The sequence below is a fragment of the Oncorhynchus mykiss genome, chromosome 17 (assembly GCF_013265735.2).
Source record: "Oncorhynchus mykiss isolate Arlee chromosome 17, USDA_OmykA_1.1, whole genome shotgun sequence".
Classification (NCBI taxonomy): domain Eukaryota; kingdom Metazoa; phylum Chordata; class Actinopteri; order Salmoniformes; family Salmonidae; genus Oncorhynchus; species Oncorhynchus mykiss.
Genome location: NC_048581.1, coordinates 44967127 through 44988191, shown reverse-complemented (window position 1 = coordinate 44988191; position 21065 = coordinate 44967127). Strand labels below are relative to the sequence as shown.

The following is a 21065-nucleotide window of genomic DNA, read 5'->3' as shown; positions in this document are numbered from 1 at the left end:
TTTGCACTCACTGTATATAGACTTTTTGTTTTCTTTTGTTCTACTGTATTATTGACTGTATGTTTTGTTTATTCCATGTGTAACTCTGTGTTGTTGTATGTGTCGAATTGCTACGCTTTATCTTGGCCAGGTCACAGTTGCAAATGAGAACTTGTTCTCAACTAGCCTACCTGGTTAAATAAAGGTGAAATAAAAAAAATAAAAATATACCATGTCACAACACAACTGATTGGCTCAAACACATTAGAGAGAGCACGTAGCTGTGCTAGAGCACGTAGCTGTGCTCTGCCCCTGATGGCGCAAAAGCCATGACAGGGAGACATAGTGGAGGGGTAACGCGCGTGCAAACAGTTGCTCCCGACGCCACTTGGGTACACTGCAGCATCCACCGAGAGGCTCTTGCTGCCAAGGGAATACCTGACAGCTTGAAAGACGTGTTGGATACTACAGTGAAAATGGTTAACTTTGTTAAAGCAAGGCCCCTGAACTCTCGTGTATTTTCTGCACTTTGCAATGATATGGGCAGCGACCGTGTAACGCTTTTACAACATACAGAAGTGCGCTGGTTATCAAGGGACAAAGTATTTACATGTTTTTCTTAATTGAGAGACGAGCTTAAAGTTTTCTTTACTGACCACTTGCATGATGACGCGTTTCTCACACAACTGGCCTATCTGGGTGATGTTTTTTCTCGCCTGAATGACCTGAATCTAGGATTACAGGGACTCTCTGCAACTGTATACAATGTGGGGGACAAAATTGAGGCTATGATTAAGAAGTTGGAGCTCTTCTCTTTTTGCATTAACAAGAACAACACACAGGTCTTTCCATCATTGTATGATTTTTTTATGTGTTCAAATGAACTCAAGCTTACGGACAATGTCAAATGTGATGTAGAGAAGCACCTGAGTGAGTTGGGTGCGCAATTACGCAGGTACTTTCCCAAAACGGATGACACAAACAACTGGATTCGTTATCTGTTTCATGCCCTGCCTCCAGTCCACTTACTGATATCTGAACAAGAGAGCCTTTGCAACAAGCGATTCTGTGAAATTTGAATATAATCAGAAGCCATTGCCAGATTTCTGGATTTGGCTGCGATCAGAGTATCATGTGAGTGGATTCTCGGCCCTCACTAGCATGACAACTCAATACAGTCACAGACAGTGTGTCGAAAATTATTTAAGACTTGAAACTCTCTCCAATACAACCCAACATTGCAGAGTTATGTACATCCTTTCAAGCACACCCTTCTCATTAACCTGTGGTGAGTTATTCACAATTTTCGATTAACAAATAAGGTTTCATATGTAAGATGGATAAATAAAGAGCAAAATTATTGATTATTATTATATTATTATTTGTGCTCTGGTCCTATAAGAGCTCTTAGTCACTTACCACGAGCCGAGTTATGACAAAAACTCACACTCATTCTTATTTTTAATAAATGTATCGTAAAGTGTGTGTGTGGCAGGCTTACAATGATGGCAAAGAACAACATTTGAGAGTGCGCTGACCCTGGTGGTAGAGGGGGTACGCAACTGGAGGTTGCGGGACTATAAAAAGTTTGGGAACCACTGTCGTAGAGGAAACTGGTATACTTTCTATTTATTACAATTTTCTTTAACCATTTTTGGTCTTTAATGCAGGGCCGACAGACAAGTTCCTTACTTTTCCCCCCTTCCACTTGTCTCTTCCATTTTTGTGGTAATGCTGCAATTAGTTGTTGTAATTTGGGGTAGAGCAGACATTTCCAGAAATTTTTGTTAGCTGCATGTGTGACATAACTCCACCAGTCTTATTTATGATATAATTTACAAAGATTATACATTTTCTGATGTTATTGAAAAATTATGTGTTTTTAATCAATTAGTACATTTGAGTTTAACCACAATATTTTTGTATCGTTTGTTCTGTCTTTTCTGGTGGATTAAACTGAAATTGCAACCAACTTTATATGGCTTGTTTCAAAAATGTCAATATTTTGGAGATCATTTCATTTTCAAATAACCTAAAGTGAGAGGTTCTAATCTGAATACAGTGAAAAGGCCATTTTTGAACATGTGGTGAGACTGAAGTAACAGGAAACCCATTCTAGTCCAGTCTACTTCCAGTGGGCTCAAACATCTTTCCACAATCAAAAAGACTACATATGAAACATGTAGTTGTTCAGATAGTATTCCACCGAAGAAGCTAAACACGGCACATATTCCATTGAGGTATTAAGCTTAAGAGTGGCTGGGGTGGAGGGTTTAAGATTTGTGGTTAAAAAGTATTTTGTTTCCTAGGGTATGAAAGGATGATATCTAGGATCTCTGGATCCATCCACCCATGCCTGAGTAATAAGCTACTGAATCAAGATTTGATTCTGCCTGACAGGACTATCAAGTGTACCTAGACAGAATTCACTGGGCAAAAACTGCTTGAATCAAAGATGTTTCCACGTCATTTCAACCCCCCAAAAATCTATGTGATGACGTTGAATCAACACGGAAAACTGGTTGGATATGCAAAAAGTAATCAACGTAAGGGTGTTTCGTCTCAACTTTTAACATAAATCCAATGAAATGGTGACATTTTTTGTTGATTTCACGTTTCAGATTAGTTGACAACCTAACCAAATGTGAATCAAAATCAGTCTTTGAACTGACGTCTGTGTCCAGTGGGAAGCATGTCTGTTTGGGAGTTAGCAGGTTTTTCTGACTTTGCAAGATGGTAATCATAGACATACAGTGAATATTAGGCATTGTGGAGCCTTGTAGTTTCGTAAGAATGAGAATGTAAAATGTTAAATGGGAAAAAGTGGGACTGAGAATTAACTGAGCTAAAACAGTGTGTGGGGAGGGGGGACAGAGACAGAAAGAGAGAAAGATAGAGCGAGAGAGACAATCCGTCTACCCTTTCAAGGCAGCCACACAAACAGCCGAGCACAGGGGAATTGCAAAGCTTTAGATGTCAATGAATGATGACATTAACAGAGATCAGAGAGCCTCCGAGTCAAGGGGCCCCCAAATGTCTGGCGAGCATAAGAGGAATATTTACACGGCAGGATTAACTTTCCTATAAACCATTCACTATGCAGTCTCTCACTCTTTTGAGGACTAAGTTTTTGGGAACCGTTCTCTTTCAGATACACACTCGAGCTCCCCTGTGATTTCTCAAAGTGTTGAGTTGCTAAGTGCCCTTTAAGTCAATGATATACAACTAAAAAGAATATGAAAACATAAAGCAAAGGGAAACCATACCATAGCTAGAGTAACAATATCAGAGTAATGACACATGAATGAGCCAACTTGAATCTACTGGCCAAACATATAGCAACACAGTAATGTTATCCACCTCGATTCAAATAATATTTGTTTTCTTTCAAGTACTTTGAGTTACTTTGAGTACTTTGATTGAGCTTGCCTGGATTGCTATATGGGTAGGGCTTGCACCTTTGAGTCTATTCCATTGGTTCCATGACGCCAGGCAAGCCAAATCCAGTGGTGTAAAGTACTGAATTAAAAATACTACTAAGTAGTTTTTGGGGGGTATCTGTACTTTACTTTACTATTTATATTTTTTGACAACTTTTAGTTTTACATAAAATTATGTACTTTTTACTCCATACATTTTCTCTGACACCCAAAAGTACATTTTGAATGGCTAGCAGTACAGGAAAATGGTCAAATACATGCACTTATCAAGAAAACATTCATCGTCATCCCTTTTGCCTCAGATCTGGTGGACTCACTAAACATATATTCATTGTTTATAAATCATGACTGAGTGTAGGAGTGTGCCCCTGGCTACCGTAAATAAAATAAAAACTTCTTAATATAGGGAATTTTTAATTATTTATACTTACAATTTTACTTTCAATACATAAGTATATTTGAGCCATTACATTTACTCGTTACATATTATTGCCAGACACCCTCTTTACCAAAACAATGGCCTTCTATCTTAAGTAGGCTTATTGACTTACACTGTGGATGTTGCCGAGACACAAACAACAGTGGTATGCTGAAAAACAGCAAACTCTGGATATCGCCTGTATGGCAAAACAATCTAATATGTGGCATGCATGAAATTGAGCAGAACATTTTCGGGCGAGTGTGTCACTCTATTTGTCTCTCTACGACCGCAACTGCTCCACCTAATCCCAACTTGACTTATTTGACCCCAAACAAGACAGACACAATTGCAACAGGCATATGATAACATTTGGGAAATCAAAACAGCAACAATTGCTAGGTATTCAATTATTTTGTTTATTTCAACATAAAGACTAACATTGTCCAGTCCTGACCAGTGTCACGTCTACTCCCGCTCATCTCCTCCTGTGTTCGACGTCGCCGGTATACTAACCACCGGTCCTTGATCCATCATTACGCACACCGGGCATCAATCATTACGCGCACCTGCACGTCATCATGAGGCACACCTGGACTTCATTACCTCACTTATTACCTCCCCTATATCTGGCACTCCCTTAGGTTCTTTCCCCAGTTAGTATTGTTCCTTTGTTTATGTGTTGACACTACTGTTATGTTGTCTCGGTCCATGTTTGTTGTTTTACTAAACGTTTCACCTGCTTCTCGATTCTCAGCATCTCTGTTACAATGGAAGCAGCAGGAAAACAGAATATCTCCCAGACGGTTGACAAGCAGGGATACCTTCTACGTCAACACCATGACCAGCTGGCACAACTGGGGACGATTATGGAAGAGGTTCTTCGCAGTGTGCAACGTCTCGAACATACCGGGAGGAGTTGTCGTCAACTAGCGGAGGATATTCTACAACCAGTCGAGCCAGCACAACAGCACATTCAGCAACCAGCTCAGGTCAATGATACCTGTTTGTCCCTCCCGAATAAATATGACAGCACCCCATGTAAATGCTGTGGCTTCCTTCTTCAGTGCTCCCTCTACTTTACGCACCAAATGGGAGCCCCCACCACCGAGAGGTCCAAGATTGCCACGGTTATTTCTCTGCTGACTGGGTGGGTGTTGGAATGGGAGAGAGGAAGAGCTAGACTCATATGAGGGGTTCATGGCTCTGTTCAAATGCATCTTTGATCATCCCCCGGAGGGTAGAGAGGGGGGTGAGTGCCTACTCCAATTACGGCAGGGGGACCAGACGACTGCTGAGTATGCGCTCACCTTCCGGACAGTAGCAGCATTCAGGGGATGGAACGAACCGGCACTTTCTATGCTATTCAGAAGCGGTCTGCACAAGGAGGTCCAGACGGAACTGGCCTGTCGTGACGACAACCTCTCCTTGGACGCACTCATTGTGATGGCCATCCATCTGGATAACCTACTTCGGAAGCACCGGTACTCTCATCGCTTCTCTCCCTCCCTCAGTGAACACTCTGGATCAGAGCCTGAACACACGCCTCCCCGCGGAGTGACGGAGACAGCCGGGGCTCTGTCTGTATTGGGTCAAGGAGGGCTCCAATGGTGTCAGGCACTTCCTAATCCGGGATCCACAAGAGCAGAGGGACGGTCACGTGATTTTCCACCTCCTAGGGAAGGACTGAGTATTCCATCTTTATCACTTTCTCTTTTTGGTATCCATCACACTAGTTGACTGTCCCTCGTGTACTGTGTCTACAGCGTTAGTGGATTCTGGTGCCGCGGGGAACTTTATTGACCAGACGCTTGAAGCCTCTCTTAACATCATCATACCAGCTCTCCGTTCCCGGTCCAAGACCCGCGGACTGTGCCATCGACCTGCTGGCAGGGTCTGTGCCTCTGTGCAGACGCATCTACCCTCTGTCGGTGGCTGAGACTCTGGCCATGGAGCATTACATCCAAGAGGCGCTCCAACAAGGTTTCATCCGCATGTCCACATCTCCTATGTCGATTGGTTTCTTCTTCGTAGCCAAGAAGAATGGATGGTTACGTCCATGTATTGATAACAGAGGACTGGCCACTACGAGTACTTGGTGATGCCATTTGGCTTAGCCAATTCTCCGTCAGTGTTCCAGGCATTCGTTAACGAGGTGTTCAGGGAAATGCTGGGATGCCAGGTGGTCGTGTATATTGACATCATCCTGGTCTACTAGGCTACCCTGGAGGATCACATCACTCACGTTCGAGCAGTCCTGGAACGCCTCCTGGCTAACCAACTGTTTGTCAAGACTGAGAAGTGCCAATTTTAGGCTACCAAATTAGCCCGCAGGGACTGAGGAAGGATGACAAGGTAGATGCGGTCAGGTCATGGCCAGTCCCAAACACCATAGAGGGGTTACAACGGTTTTGGGGTTTGCCAACTTCTAATGCCGTTTCATCAGGAACTTCAGCTCTGTCGCCTCACCTCTCTCCTCAAGGGTGGCCCCTGTAGGTTGGTGTGGAGCCCAGCAGCCAACGAGGCTATCGCCCCATTGCTCAAACACCCAGATCCCATGATATAATTTGTGGTGGAGGTGGATGCTTCAGAGGTGGGCGTGGGGGCAGTTCTGTCTCAACGACAGGGTAATCGACAGAAATTGTATCCGTGTGCATATTACTCTAAGAAACTGTCCCCCACAGAGAGGAATTATGACGTTGGTGATCGAGAGCTCCTGGCGGTGAAGTTGGCATTAGTGGATTGGAGAGACTGGCTGGAGGGAGCCAAGGAACCATTCATCATCTTCACTGACCATTGGAACCTGGAGTACACACGGACAGAAAGAGGCTGAATCTGCACCAAAAAAGGTGGACCCTTTTCTTCCCAAGGTTTGACTTCACTTCGCTGACCTATTGCCCAGGTTAAATAAACACCAAGGCCGATGCCCTGTCCTTTCTACGATTCGGGAGAGGGTTGTGTCAAAAATGCACCTATAATGTGGACATTCGCCAGACGGGTATGGAGAGCCTATATGGAGAAGCTTGGGGTCACGGTCAGCCTCACTCCTGGGTATAGGCCTTAGTCCAACGGGCAGATGGAGAGGATGAACTAGGAGCTGGGGAGGTTCCTGAGGAGTCACTGTCAGGACCAGTAGGGAGAGTGGGCTCGATTCCTTCCATGGGAGGAGTACGCCCAGAACTCACTACGTCACTCCTCCACTGGGTTAATCCCATTCCAGTGTGTTCTGGGTTTTCAGCCGGTCCTGGCTCCAGGGACCCCGGGCCAGACCTAAGCCCCTGCAGTTGATGAGTGGTTCTGGTGCGCAGAAGTGTGGAGTGATGCTCACTTGAGACCCAGGTGACGTATAGGTTAGAGCTACACAGTGACCACAGTGACCACTGTGACCACTGTGTCTCACCTTTTCATGTCTCCCTTCTCAGGCTGGTGGTTCCTGGTCCCCTAGCTGATGCTGCCCCCCCCCCCTCCGGACATCGATGGGGTATAGCCTATTCCGTCAGATCTCTACTGGACTGGGGGTCGGTTCGTCATGGGGGTCGGTTCCAGTACCTAGTGGACTGGGAAGGGTATGAACCCAGAGGAGCGGGTTGGGTTCCGGTGGAGGACATTCTGGATCCCAACATCATCCTTGATTTCCACCTTCCCCTCCCAGACCAGGATTCATCATTACACACACCTGGCATTAATCATTACACACACCTGCATGTCATCATGAGACACACCTGGACTCCATTACCTCCCCTATATCTGGCACACCCTTAAGTTCTTTCCCCAGTCAGTATTGTTTATGTGTAGATGCTACTGTTGTCTCGTTCCATGTTTTATTAAACGTTTCACCTGCTTCTCAACTCTCAGTGTCTCCGTTACAACCAGATTTTTAAAAATGCATCATGGGGGGGGGGGGGGGGGGGGGGTAGAGCCAACAAGGCGACTGAATCAACATTTTCATAATGGCTCCACAACACACATTTTGCCCCCCCCCCCCCCCCCCCCCAATGCTTAACTAAGCAAACAGAGGGAGACTTAAGCAATTTCCTTCCTGCTGGTGTCAGACAACGTGTACATTTAAGTCAATGGCATAAATCCAGTTCTGCCTCAGAGGATGGTAGAAAGGGTGCTGTGGCAGCCGGAGTTGATATAGGCCTCTATTTGTTTAAACATCACTCAGCTCAGCCCCTATGCCAATATTGGCTCTGCCCATATGGTGACCCTCAGATTTGAGTAAATGGGTTGTCCTTGACAATTAGTGAAATGAGCATTTACAACAAGTGACCAAATCCCTGACTTACATGATAGGCCTAATGATAATATCACAGCTAAATCTCTAGTGTTCCCATTGTGAACCAGGCCTACATGACTAACTTGATGCCCTTTTCTCAGGATTAGTTCAACCATAGTATGACACTGTAGTTGTTCAAAACCTAGGTCTAGGGAGCGTCATCTCTCACTATTTGACACTGTAGTTGTCCCCAGGCTCAATTGCTACCATGAGATGAACCTACAGTACATGTACAAGGGCTGTGCTTACTTCCTGAGTAATAGGGCAAGATGATACTTCAGTTCAGTTGAGTTGATGGTCTCCTATTGGTCATTTAAAAGAAAAAGGAGTTGAAGTTCACTATAACAGATGCCTTTATGGCCCATGCCCTTTTGTCTTCAGCTGCCATGATGCTGTTGATGACGATAGTCGTTCTAAATAGGCTGTGTGTGTATCCGTCCTAAAATGTAGGATAAGCCTTTGCCACAATTGCCGAAAAGCCTATTCATTCAAATAATATTTTTTTATCAGCATAGGCCTGGAAAAATTTGAGGTTTTAGGGGAATGGTGTTAAAGTTTCATGACATTTTTCCTTCTACTGTAGGCTATATCATTTTATATCAATGAATCCGTAAATATGAGAGAATCGATTATAAACAAGTGAACTTGAAGTTTAATGCATTTTTCCTAAAAGGATCGGGATGGGGTAGGGGTGGCACAGCAGCGATGCGCACTTGTCAAAGTGATTATAACAATAGCAGGCCTACAATGCACTGCGTCATTTGTGTACGTGTGATGTACTGTATGAAGTGCGAGCACATTACACAAGTTCAGTTGTTGATTTGATCCATGAAGGTTGTGGTACCACTACATTCCTATAACATTGGTTGGACAAAAATAATGCAACTCTTGAGTACCTAATTTGATGGTACTCAAGACAAAAACGCATTTCAGTTGGTAGAACAGGCCTAATTGTGTTACTTAATTTCAGCTGTGAATGCTAAGATTTTTCTTTTAGTGAAAGGTGAAAAGTGGTGTTACCTGCTGTGGGCGTCGGCTAAGTAGGCCTAGCTACATGTTTGAATCTTATTTAATCTCACTCACCAATTAGTAAAACAGCAGGGAGGGGGTCCTTCTTGTATTTGTCAAAGTCAATGACATCCCTATTCACCCAAGGATTTGAATTTCCCCTTAATATACAGTATATGATCCAACTCCCACAAAATGCTGAATATGTAAGTGTGTAATATATCACAAAAGAATAGCTGAATAATGACAAATGCTCAATCTGGTACACGCCTAGTTACTGATCAGAGGCTTTGCTGAAGAAAGTGAACATTTGGCAAATGGCCTTCTTAGCTGAGTTATAACAATTTCGGACAGAAAATGTGATATATTACCTGTAAAAAATGTATGGCAATGTTTATATGACCCTGATTCAAACAGCCCCTTATTTACCGAGTGGTGCAGCGGTCTAAGGCACTGCATCTCAGTGCTAGAGGCGTCACTACAGACCCTAGTTCGATTCCAGGCTGTATCACAACTGGCCTTGATTGGGAGTCCCATAGAGCGGCGCAAAATTGGCCAAGCGTCGTCCGTGTTAGGGTTTGGCCAGTGTAGGCCGTCATTGTAAATAACAATTTGTTCTTAATTGCCTAGTTAAATAAAGAAAAATTTAAATACCACTTTCTTGCAGGTATACTCTTTTATACATATCATTTTTTTTTTTAAACCATGGGGGCTGTTTGCATTTTAAATTAGGCAGGTGTTAAACAGTGGAAGTGTTATTGAATTTACAGGAATCATGATTAGGTCTTTGGTGGATTTTAATTTGCAATGTGTTTTACCCCTTTCCCCTTTCAGATACACCAAAAAACAGGCAAAAAGAAGCAGGCATGGTCAATTTGTGGGATTTTGGTCTGTGTATGAAAGGGATATTACAAGCAAAAACAAGTTTCTTCAACATTTTCTTGCCTAGGAACCCCTTCCCAGGCAAACTGGTGACCCAGAAACCACCATTGGCAGAATAAAAAAAAGTATCATCAGGTGGATGAGAATGGTAAGGAGAAGTAAACAACATTTTAAAATTAATCGTTTTGGTCGAGAGTTTTACATTATTTCGACCTCTCTACGTCATAACATAGCCTATTAGCTAGAAAGGAAACTCCAAACACATTTTCACTAAGAACAGCTGTTACGCCTCGATCACACCTACAGCGTCATTGCAATGTGTGACATCAGGGTCAACATTTGTAAATGGTTTGATATACATTTAAATGTTATTTTCTTTACGTTTCAAATGTGTAGTTACAGGAATAAAAGTCCAGATAGGCACAATGAGACCATAACTCCAAGCAAAACAAAACATCTACATTCAAATTGTCACATGAAACATGGACACAGCATCTTTCTTTGTCATGCCTAGTAGCCAAGTCTGTCTGTGCTTTAGTCAACTTGTCAATCATGTTAAACATATAAAAGATAAACAACAGGATTTCTATATTTAAAAAAAAATAGATATAAGAATTTAATACAATAATATAATATATCTGGGTTCTGTCAATAAAATCATTGATAATAATAACCAATAATGAAATATTATAATCGGTAAACCATTGAAACCACACATCCTTGTTTCAATCCAAACAGTTAGATGTGCAACTGCTAACTTCAGCTAGGGCATATCTCTAGTCTAGCAATAGATACTGTTGTGTTGGCTGAATAGCGTAATTTAATAAGGTGACCAATGGTTAGCTAGGAATGTAGGATATATCAGTTAGGCTTGGGCGGTATATATTATATACCGTATACCTGGGTATTTTTCAATAAGTCAATACCGTTGAAACTATATCTTTGAAGTTTACCTTTACATTTAAAAATGTGTAGCTATTTTTTTAAGGAAATACCTGCTGTCAAATTATGCAATGCGTTAGGAGATAAAGCAGATTGCGTTCTTATTTCACCTGTCACATTATTTTACATTATGAAACTTGTGTAGTTACCCAGAACAGTTGAGCCAGTCATGTGTTTGTTTGTAAATAGCACAATGGGAGAAAACGGTCCAGCTGTGTCCAGCTGATATATTGAAAGTCTGAAGTGTTTTTTTGCTTCAATAGAGTGATCAGGGACGTGCAACTATAGCTTTCCTTCACAGAAAATACATTAGCTTAATTTTCATCAGTGCAACTGGCAGCCACACAAGTAGATGAGTTTACAATGAAAAAGCAAGTTATTTTTTTGCAAAACTTATGGATGGCCTTCTTATTTCGAATGTTTAGGCCTATCATAGAAAAAGTGTTACCACCTACATTTCCAAATGTTTTGCTTAAATGTAATCATGCATTTTACAGGAGAAAAAGGATGGCTAAAAGTAACAGAGAAAAGTAGCTACACATCAGTCAGATCGTCTGCTGATAGAATGCCCGTTTGTGAATTCTCATCGGAGTTTAGAAGTACAACTGAAGCACGGAATAAGTCTGATGCCGAGCAGAAATTACAATAAGAATAATTTTAGATCTGCGTTTACAAAACGCAGCAAGATATTTCTTAAGTGTTTCATATTTTTTTCCTGAGTGAAAAACGCTGAATTCTAGTTATACTAAATTAATAAGTTAAATAAATTAGTAATACATTTTCTCCGTTCTCTGCTCATTAGCTCCTCCCCCCTGTTCTCCAATCAGAGCAGGCAGGCCCATTGCTGTAGCGACTCCAGACTCCACACAGACCTGTGTCTGTGTGGAGTCATATATATATATATATATATATATATATATATATATATATATATATATATATATATATATATATATACAGTGCCTTGCGAAAGTATTCGGCCCCCTTGAACTTTCCACCTTTTGCCACATTTCAGGCTTCAAACATAAAGATATAAAACTGTATTTTTTTGTGAAGAATCAACAACAAGTGGGACACAATCATGAAGTGGAACAACATTTATTGGATATTTCAAACTTTTTTAACAAATCAAAAACTGAAAAATTGGGCGTGCAAAATTATTCAGCCCCCTTAAGTTAATACTTTGTAGCGCCACCTTTTGCTGCGATTACAGCTGTAAGTCGCTTGGGGTATGTCTCTATCAGTTTTGCACATCGAGAGACTGAAATTTTTTCCCATTCCTCCTTGCAAAACAGCTCGAGCTCAGTGAGGTTGGATGGAGAGCATTTGTGAACAGCAGTTTTCAGTTCTTTCCACAGATTCTCGATTGGATTCAGGTCAGGACTTTGACTTGGCCATTCTAACACCTGGATATGTTTATTTTTGAACCATTCCATTGTAGATTTTGCTTTATGTTTTGGATCATTGTCTTGTTGGAAGACAAATCTCCGTCCCAGTCTCAGGTCTTTTGCAGACTCCATCAGGTTTTCTTCCAGAATGGTCCTGTATTTGGCTCCATCCATCTTCCCATCAATTTTAACCATCTTCCCTGTCCCTGCTGAAGAAAAGCAGGCCCAAACCATGATGCTGCCACCACCATGTTTGACAGTGGGGATGGTGTGTTCAGCTGTGTTGCTTTTACGCCAAACATAACGTTTGCATTGTTGCCAAAAAGTTCAATTTTGGTTTCATCTGACCAGAGCACCTTCTTCCACATGTTTGGTGTGTCTCCCAGGTGGCTTGTGGCAAACTTTAAAGGACACTTTTTATGGATATCTTTAAGAAATGTCTTTCTTCTTGCCACTCTTCCATAAAGGCCAGATTTGTGCAATATACGACTGATTGTTGTCCTATGGACAGAGTCTCCCACCTCAGCTGTAGATCTCTGAAGTTCATCCAGAGTGATCATGGGCCTCTTGGCTGCATCTCTGATCAGTCTTCTCCTTGTATGAGCTGAAAGTTTAGAGGGACGGCCAGGTCTTGGTAGATTTGCAGTGGTCTGATACTCCTTCCATTTCAATATTATCGCTTGCACAGTGCTCCTTGGGATGTTTAAAGCTTGGGAAATCTTTTTGTATCCAAATCCGGCTTTAAACTTCTTCACAACAGTATCTCGGACCTGCCTGGTGTGTTCCTTGTTCTTCATGATGCTCTCTGCGCTTTTAACGGACCTCTGAGACTACCACAGTGCAGGTGCATTTATTCGGAGACTTGATTACACACAGGTGGATTGTATTTATCGTCATTAGTCATTTAGGTCAACATTGGATCATTCAGAGATCCTCACTGAACTTCTGGAGAGAGTTTGCTGCACTGAAAGTAAAGGGGCTGAATAATTTTGCACGCCCAATTTTTCAGTTTTTGATTTGTTAAAAAAGTTTGAAATATCCAATAAATGTCGTTCCACTTCATGATTGTGTCCCACTTGTTGTTGATTCTTCACAAAAAAATACAGTTTTATATCTTTATGTTTGAAGTCTGAAATGTGGCAAAAGGTCGCAAAGTTCAAGGGGGCCGAATACTTTCGCAAGGCACTGTAAATATATATATATATATATATATATATATATATATATATATATATATATATATATATATATATATATATATATGTATATATATATATATATATATATACACGGTGGGGAGAACAAGTATTTGATACACTGTTGATTTTGCAGGTTTTCCAACTTACAAAGCATGTAGAGGTCTGTAATTTTTATCATTGGCACACTTCAACTGTGAGAGACAGAATCTAAAACAAAAATCCATAAAATCACATTGTATGATTTTTAAGTAATTAATTTGCATTTTATTGCATGACATAAGTATTTGATACATCAGAAAAGCAGAACTTAATATTTGGTACAGAAACCTTTGTTTGCAATTACAGTGATCATACGTTTCCTGTAGCTCTTGACCAGGTTTGCACACACTGCAGCAGGGATTTTGGCCCACTCCTCCATACAGACCCTTCAGGTTTCAGGGCTGTCGCTGGGCAATACGGACTTTCAGCTCCCTCCAAAGATTTTCTATTGGGTTCAGGTCTGGAGACTGGCTAGGCCACTCCAGGACCTTGAGATGCTTCTTACGGAGCCACTCCTTAGTTGCCCTGGCTGTGTGTTTTGGGTCATTTTCATGCTGGAAGACCCAGCCACGACCCATCTTCAATGCTCTTACTGAGGGAAGGAGGTTGTTGGCCAAGATCTCACGATACATGGCCCCATCCATCCTCCCCTCAATACGGTGCAGTCGTCCTGTCCCCTTTGCAGAAAGCATCCCCAAAGAATGATGTTTCCACCTACATGCTTCACGGTAGGGATGGTGTTCTTGGGGTTGTACTCATCCTTCTTCTTTCTCCAAACACGGCGAGTGGAGTTGAGACCAAAAAGCTCTATTTTTGTCTCATCAGACCACATGACCTTCTCCCATTCCTCCTCTGGATCATCCAGATGGTCATTGGCAGACTTCAGACGGGCCTGGACATGCGCTGGCTTGAGCAGGGGGACCTTGCGTGCGCTGCAGGATTTTAATCCATGACGGCGTAGTGTTACTAATGGTTTTCTTTGAGACTGTGGTCCCAGCTCTCTTCAGGTCATTGACCAGGTCCTGCCGTGTAGTTCTGGGCTGATCCCTCACCTTCCTCATGATCATTGATGCCCCACGAGGTGAGATCTTGCATGGAGCCCCAGACCGAGGGTGATTGACCGTCATCTTGAACTTCTTCCATTTTCTAATATTTGCGCCAACAGTTGTTGCCTTCTCACCAAGCTGCTTGCCTATTGTCCTGTAGCCAATCCCAGCCTTGTGCAGGTCTACAATTTTATCCCTGATGGCCATAAACAGCTCTCTGGTCTTGGCCATTGTGGAGAGGTTGGAGTCTGTTTGATTGAGTGTGTGGACAGGTGTCTTTTATACAGGTAACGAGTTCAAACAGGTGCAGTTAATACAGGTAATGAGTGGAGAACAGGGGGGCTTCTTAAAGAAAAACGAACAGGTCTGTGAGAGCAGGAATTCTTACTTGTTGGTAGGTGATCAAATACTTATGTCATGTAATAAAATGCAAAATTAGAAGAAAAAAAATCCAGAAAATCATATTGTAGGATTTGTAATTAATTTATTTGCAAATTATGGTGGAAAATAAGTATTTGGTCAATAACAAAAGTTTATCTCAATACTTTGTTATATACCCTTTGTTGGCAATGACAGAAGTCAAATGTTTTCTGTAAGTCTTCACAAGGTTTTCACACACTGTTGCTTTTATTTTGTCCCATTCCTCCATGCAGATCTCCTCTTGAGCAGTGATGTTTTGGGGCTGTTGCTGGGCAACACAGACTTTCAACTCCCTCCAAAGATTTTCTATGGGGTTGAGATCTGGAGACTGGCTAGGCCACTCCAGGACCTTGAAATGCTTCTTACGAAGCCACTCCTTCGTTGCCCGGGCGGTGTGTTTGGGATCACTGTCATGCTGAAAGACCCAGCCATGTTTAATCTTCAATGCCCTTGCTGATGGTAGGCTTTGTTACTTTGGTCCCAGCTCTCTGCAGGTCATTCACTAGGTCCCCCCGTGTGGTTCTGGGATTTTTGCTCACCGTTCTTGTGATCATTTTGACCCCACGGGGTGAGATCTTGCGTGGAGCCCCAGATCGAGGGAGATTATCAGTGGTCTTGTATGTCTTACATTTCCTAATAATTGCTCCCACAGTTGATTTCTTCAAACCAAGCTGCTTACCTATTTCAGATTCAGTCTTCCCAGCCTGGTGCAGGTCTACAATTTTGTTTCTGGTGTCCTTTGACAGCTCTTTGGTCTTGGCCATAGTGGAGTTTGGAGTGTGACTGTTTGAGGTTGTGGACTGGTGTCTTTTAAACTGATAACAAGTTCAAACAGGTGCCATTAATACAGGTAACGAGTGGAGGACAGAGGAGCCTCTTAAAGAAGAAGTTACAGGTCTGTGAGAGCCAGAAATATTGCTTGTTTGTAGGTGACCAAATACTTATTTTACACCATAATTTGCAAAAAAAATCATAAAAAATCCTACAATGTGATTTTCTGGATTTCTTTTCCTCATTTTGTCTGTCATAGTTGAAGTGTACCTATGATGAAAATTACAGGCCTCTCTCATCTTTTTAAGTGGGAGAACTTGCACAATTGGTGGCTGACTAAATACTTTTTTGCCCCACTGTATATATATCTTTATGAGCTGGATTACCTGTCTGCAATTAGTTTATGTTCATTTAAGCTTGTTAGCATATTTAGCTAGCAGCCTCCATGGAAACTCGCTATTACTTTTACTAATTTGAAAGCATTCTGGATTATAGATGCCCAATAGCCTTTTTTTGGCGCCACCTTGTGTACTAAACCGGTAATACTGTAAATCACGGGGTAGAGAAGGACAGTATGATGATATGATACTGCCCAACCCTAATATCAGTCAGCTAACCATTTACAGTAACAGCAGTTCATTAATAAGTCTAATACACACTAAATATAATGCAGAAATTGAGAAATCTTACTTTATGTTGGCACTGTGGCACAATATGAGCAACTATTAATCAATGAGTTAATAGATTATAGATTCATAGAATGACGTTTGAAGAGTGAACTACTTTGAAAGGAGAGGAAGTGTTGGATGTGTACTTGACCAGGCGTTCCACGTTCCCGATTGCTCCGTTTTAACTTGGAAAACAATCTGTTAATCCTCGAAGTCAACATGAATTCCCACACTTTGGCTGTTGTTAAATCGTGTGCAGTATCACACAAGGTCTTCATCACTTGACTGTCATTCAGAAAATAATTTCCTGAATCAGCTGTTGTGCGATAATGTCTCCATGTAACTAAACAGCTAGACATCAAACAGCTATTATGCGTAATTATTGAATAATCCTGTTAATGACAGTATCGATTTTTGTTTCATTAATAATATTAAAGTTACTCTTTCTGCTTGAAGTACTGGATTTTGCAAACACATACATTATTTTGGATGTGTGCCCATGAAAACGGTTTTTACACCTTAACATAGGGAGACATGTAAAGCTATTAGGTTACAGTACACTTCCGTGATCGCCACACACACAAAAAGAGTCCAACGGCAATATCCAAGAATTTCACAAGATCAAGGTCAATGTCTGATTAAATTGTTAAATAGTATATGATATAACAAACAACATTATCATAAATGTAAGGAAAGAAAGGTGAGTGTTTTATGTAAAACGATTTTTGCCAAGGCATGAGAAAGGGTTTAAACATAGGTTTGATTCACCTCGTGAATTATATTGAATGTGTCCATGTTCCCCCTTTATATCTTAATGTATTCACATTATTTTTTAAAATTAGTATTATGAATGACTTTGTAACAGCTCGAAACAGTTGTCCACTACAAGAAATGCTCACTGGAACTCTAGTTTATAAAAACAACCAAGCACATTCATTTTCAATGGAACGTTGCGTTTGCCTTGCAGCTTTCTGTGTGGATAAATCGAACATATGCATCAAATTATATAAGTAGAAGGCTTGACAGATGGTGAATGTTGAACTTTTGTTCCACCCATGTCCAGATGATGCTGCGTACCATTTTGCGCAACACACTGTAGGTGTTTTCGAGGCATCAAGCTGGTTAAAAAACCTTCGCTATGTGTTGCCAAAAATGTGTTATGTGTTAGCTATATGTTGGTGTCCGAGTCAAGATAGCTTCCCTGCAGCCAGCGGCACTTGCCTGACTGGTAGGTAGCCTATTTGCGGGTGCTTTTACAAAGCCTATGTCAGATACTCCAGTGAGTGTAATTTGCTCAATATATTTAGCTGATAAATAAAGTTGACATCATTTGAAAGAAGATATTCTCCTCTTTTATACTGTAGGTATGTAATTCACAATCCGTCTATACTGTTTGTTGCTATCTGTATTCATACAACATTTGATTTAAACATATATATTTCCCCCTTTTATATATATATTTTAGTGGACCCCTGATTTAATACCCCTGAGCTAAAACTTTAGATAATATTACACCAAGAGTGGAAATTGGGAATAATTCCACCCAAAAGCGGTGTGGTATTGTAGGGAAGAAGGGGGCAGGAGCTGTGGCGGTGGGCTTGTCAAAAACGTGTTCCCTTTGCCTCTATGTAGCATACAAACCGTTATTCAAATCGTATGTGTATGCTTGTTAGGCAGCTATATAACATGGTAATGTAGTTTAGGCCTAAACTGTGATATTAGACTGTGAATAACAACCATATCAAAATAGCCTATATGGAATCATTAAAATCATAACTTTTTAAGTGAATGAAATTGTGTATTCTTGTGCCAAACAGTTGCCTATAACAATATAAAGAAAGCAAAGCTAACCGAGGGGTAAAATAAATAAGCACTCACCTAGACGAATTATTGTAGAAAACATCCACCGAATAACCGAAAAAACTGTCCTTAGGTCCAGTGTAGACGACGCGGTTTTCCGTTTCCAAGTTAAACGTTGCGCACTGCTGGATAAAAACCAATGTAAGTACAACGAACGGGGCGCAATAACCTGGATTTCGCGGGGTTGAGTTTACTGAAATTGTTGCAAATTGCCGTCCAGTGCCCATTTCTTTTGTGCGTCTTTTCTTTCATCGAATCGCTAGATACTGTTTAATATGTTGCGAGGTGTGAAACTCATCATTCGCCTGCGTAATATGTTTGTTAATGCATATTCCAGCAGAGACCATTAATTCATTGTGAATTGAATAGGACCCAGTTACACTCTGCTTCTCGCTCTCATAGGCTACTTGATTTAGACTCGGGGAGGGAGATACATTTCGGGGTGGAGCTTTGGATATTAAACATGGGATGTGGGAGCACACATTACCTGTTTTGGTGTGTGTGTGTGTGTGTGTGTGTGTGTGTATTCTACGAGGTGTAGGCCCATCAAAGTGGATGAAAAAAAGCCAAGCATAGATTGTTAAAATGTAGCATTTTCAACAGTGCACTTCATTTAAAGATAAGGGGTGGGGAATGGTGGGGCAGCAGAGATGAACACAGAAATATAATTAATAGAACCTGTGTCCCCATTCAAGTCAATGGTGGCATAATGAGTAGACTGGCAGCCATTTCGACTGTACCCATCCCTAGGGGTGCATTCATAAATTCATTCTGGCTATCTAATCTGATTTCAGAACATGTCATCTGAGTGTGCCAGAGCGCAGAATAACTGATGAATTTATAAACGCTCAACACCCATTGAATACGGCCGGTGCCAGTAAATGTCAGCAAATAAACGTAGTTAAATTGTTGCCAGCATCACAGTTACAGTCACCAACTCTCTGGATAACATGAAAATAGCCTTACCAGCTCTTCTTGGGCATGTAAAATGGTCACAGTGAGGTTCTCTCATTTTTGTCTGGAAGTAGCTATCTAGCGAACGTTAGCCAGTTAGCTTAGGTGCTTGACTGCCATTGTGAGGTCAGAACGCTCTCAGATCAACCATACTCCTCAGCCAGAGCGTCAAGTGTGCGCCCTAAATGCGGGAAGTGTACCCTTCAATCTATGCTGTGATTTGTTAAATCAACTCAACTGACATTACAAAAAATACATTCCATTGCATGAGCCACACCAGTTAGCATAATTTGAATGAACATTCTATTACCATGTCAATCCAGCATCAATTGATAGAACATTTCAAATTACCATGGAAATGATTGCATCACTATACCAGGCAGCCATTACGAGGGTACCGAGGGCCATGAGTTTACAAGTCAAATTGCCAGGGTTAGAGCTTCCAAACCCGTTCTATTCATTCTATTTCTATTAGTGCGTTCGTAAATTCACTCTCGAGTTCCAGAGAGCACTCGTTCATAAATTCAGAGTGTTGTCAGATTGTCTGTTCGTTCACACTGGACGCTCACTGGACGCCTGAACGTTCCCTTCAGGTGGGGGGCGAAGGACCTCTCCATTGTGCACTTTGTGCTGCAGAGTGAGTTGTTGAAGCTTTTTTGAACTCATGATAGATGGCTGTTATCTTTTAAGGGAGCCAGCAGCCATGGTTGTAGAGGGTAATCTGGATCCCCCAGGGTGTGGGTGTCATTGGTCACCATAGAGAGCGGGTTGGCGGTAATCATCTGGTGCAGTTCTGAGTTCCGATAGACAATTGCATCATGCACTGAGCGGGATATGTATTAAATACACTGGTGAAAAGCATTTTGTCGTGGCAGACGACAAAGTAGCCTTGTTAAAAATTCATTTGTGGAATTTCTTTCCTTAATGCGTTTGAGCCAATTAGTTGTGTTGTGACAAGGTAGATAGCCCTATTTGTTAAAAGACCAAGTCCATATTATGGCAAGAACAGCTCAAATATGCAAAGAGAATAAGCAAAGATAAACAATTTATTTAGAATTCAAGGCACACTTAATCAGCATGTCTACCACAGCATTCTGCAAAAATACACCATCCCATCTGGTTTGCGCTTGGTGGGACTATAATTTGTTTTTCAACAAGACAATGACCCAACACACCTCCAGGCTGTGCAAGGGCTATTTGACCAAGAAGGAGGGTGATGGAGTGCTGCATCAGATGACCTGGCCTCCACAATCACCCAACCTCAACCCAATTGAGATGGTTTGGGATGAGTTGGACCGTAGAGTGAAGGTAAAGCAGCCAACAAGTGCTAAGCATATGTGGTAACTCCTTCAAGACTGTTGGAAAAGCATTCCAGGTGAAGCTGGTTGAGAGAATGCCAAGAGTGTGCAAAGCTGTCATCAAGGCAAAGGGTGGCTACTTTGAAGAATCTCAAATGTAAAATATACTGTATATTGATTTGTTTAACACTTTTTTGGTTACTACATGATTCCATGTGTTATTTCATAGTTTTGACACTATTTTTATTTTTGGAAAAATAACGTTCCCAAAATAAACTGCCTATTTCTCAGGACCAGATGCTAGAATATACATATAATTGACAGCTTAGGATAGAAAACACTCTAAAGTTTCCAAAACTGTAAAAAATATTGTCTGTGAGTATAACAGAACTGATATTCCAGGCGAAATCCTGAGAAAAATCCAATCAGGAAGTGACCCTTATTTTGAAACCCCTGTCTTTCTATGCATCCCTA

At 41.5% G+C, this 21065-nt stretch overlaps 1 protein-coding gene across 1 annotated transcript in view; it reads right to left on the bottom strand.

Annotated features, from left to right (window-relative positions):
• Positions 1 to 18714, bottom strand: part of LOC110493946 (integrin alpha-5) — a 59615-nt gene extending 40901 nt beyond the window's left edge. The window contains exon 1 of the mRNA XM_021568566.2: positions 18358 to 18714. Within this exon, the coding sequence (XP_021424241.2) occupies positions 18358 to 18566 (209 nt within the window). The 5' untranslated portion in view covers positions 18567 to 18714. The remainder of the gene's footprint in view (positions 1 to 18357) is intronic.
• Between the last annotated feature and the right edge of the window lie 2351 nt (positions 18715 to 21065).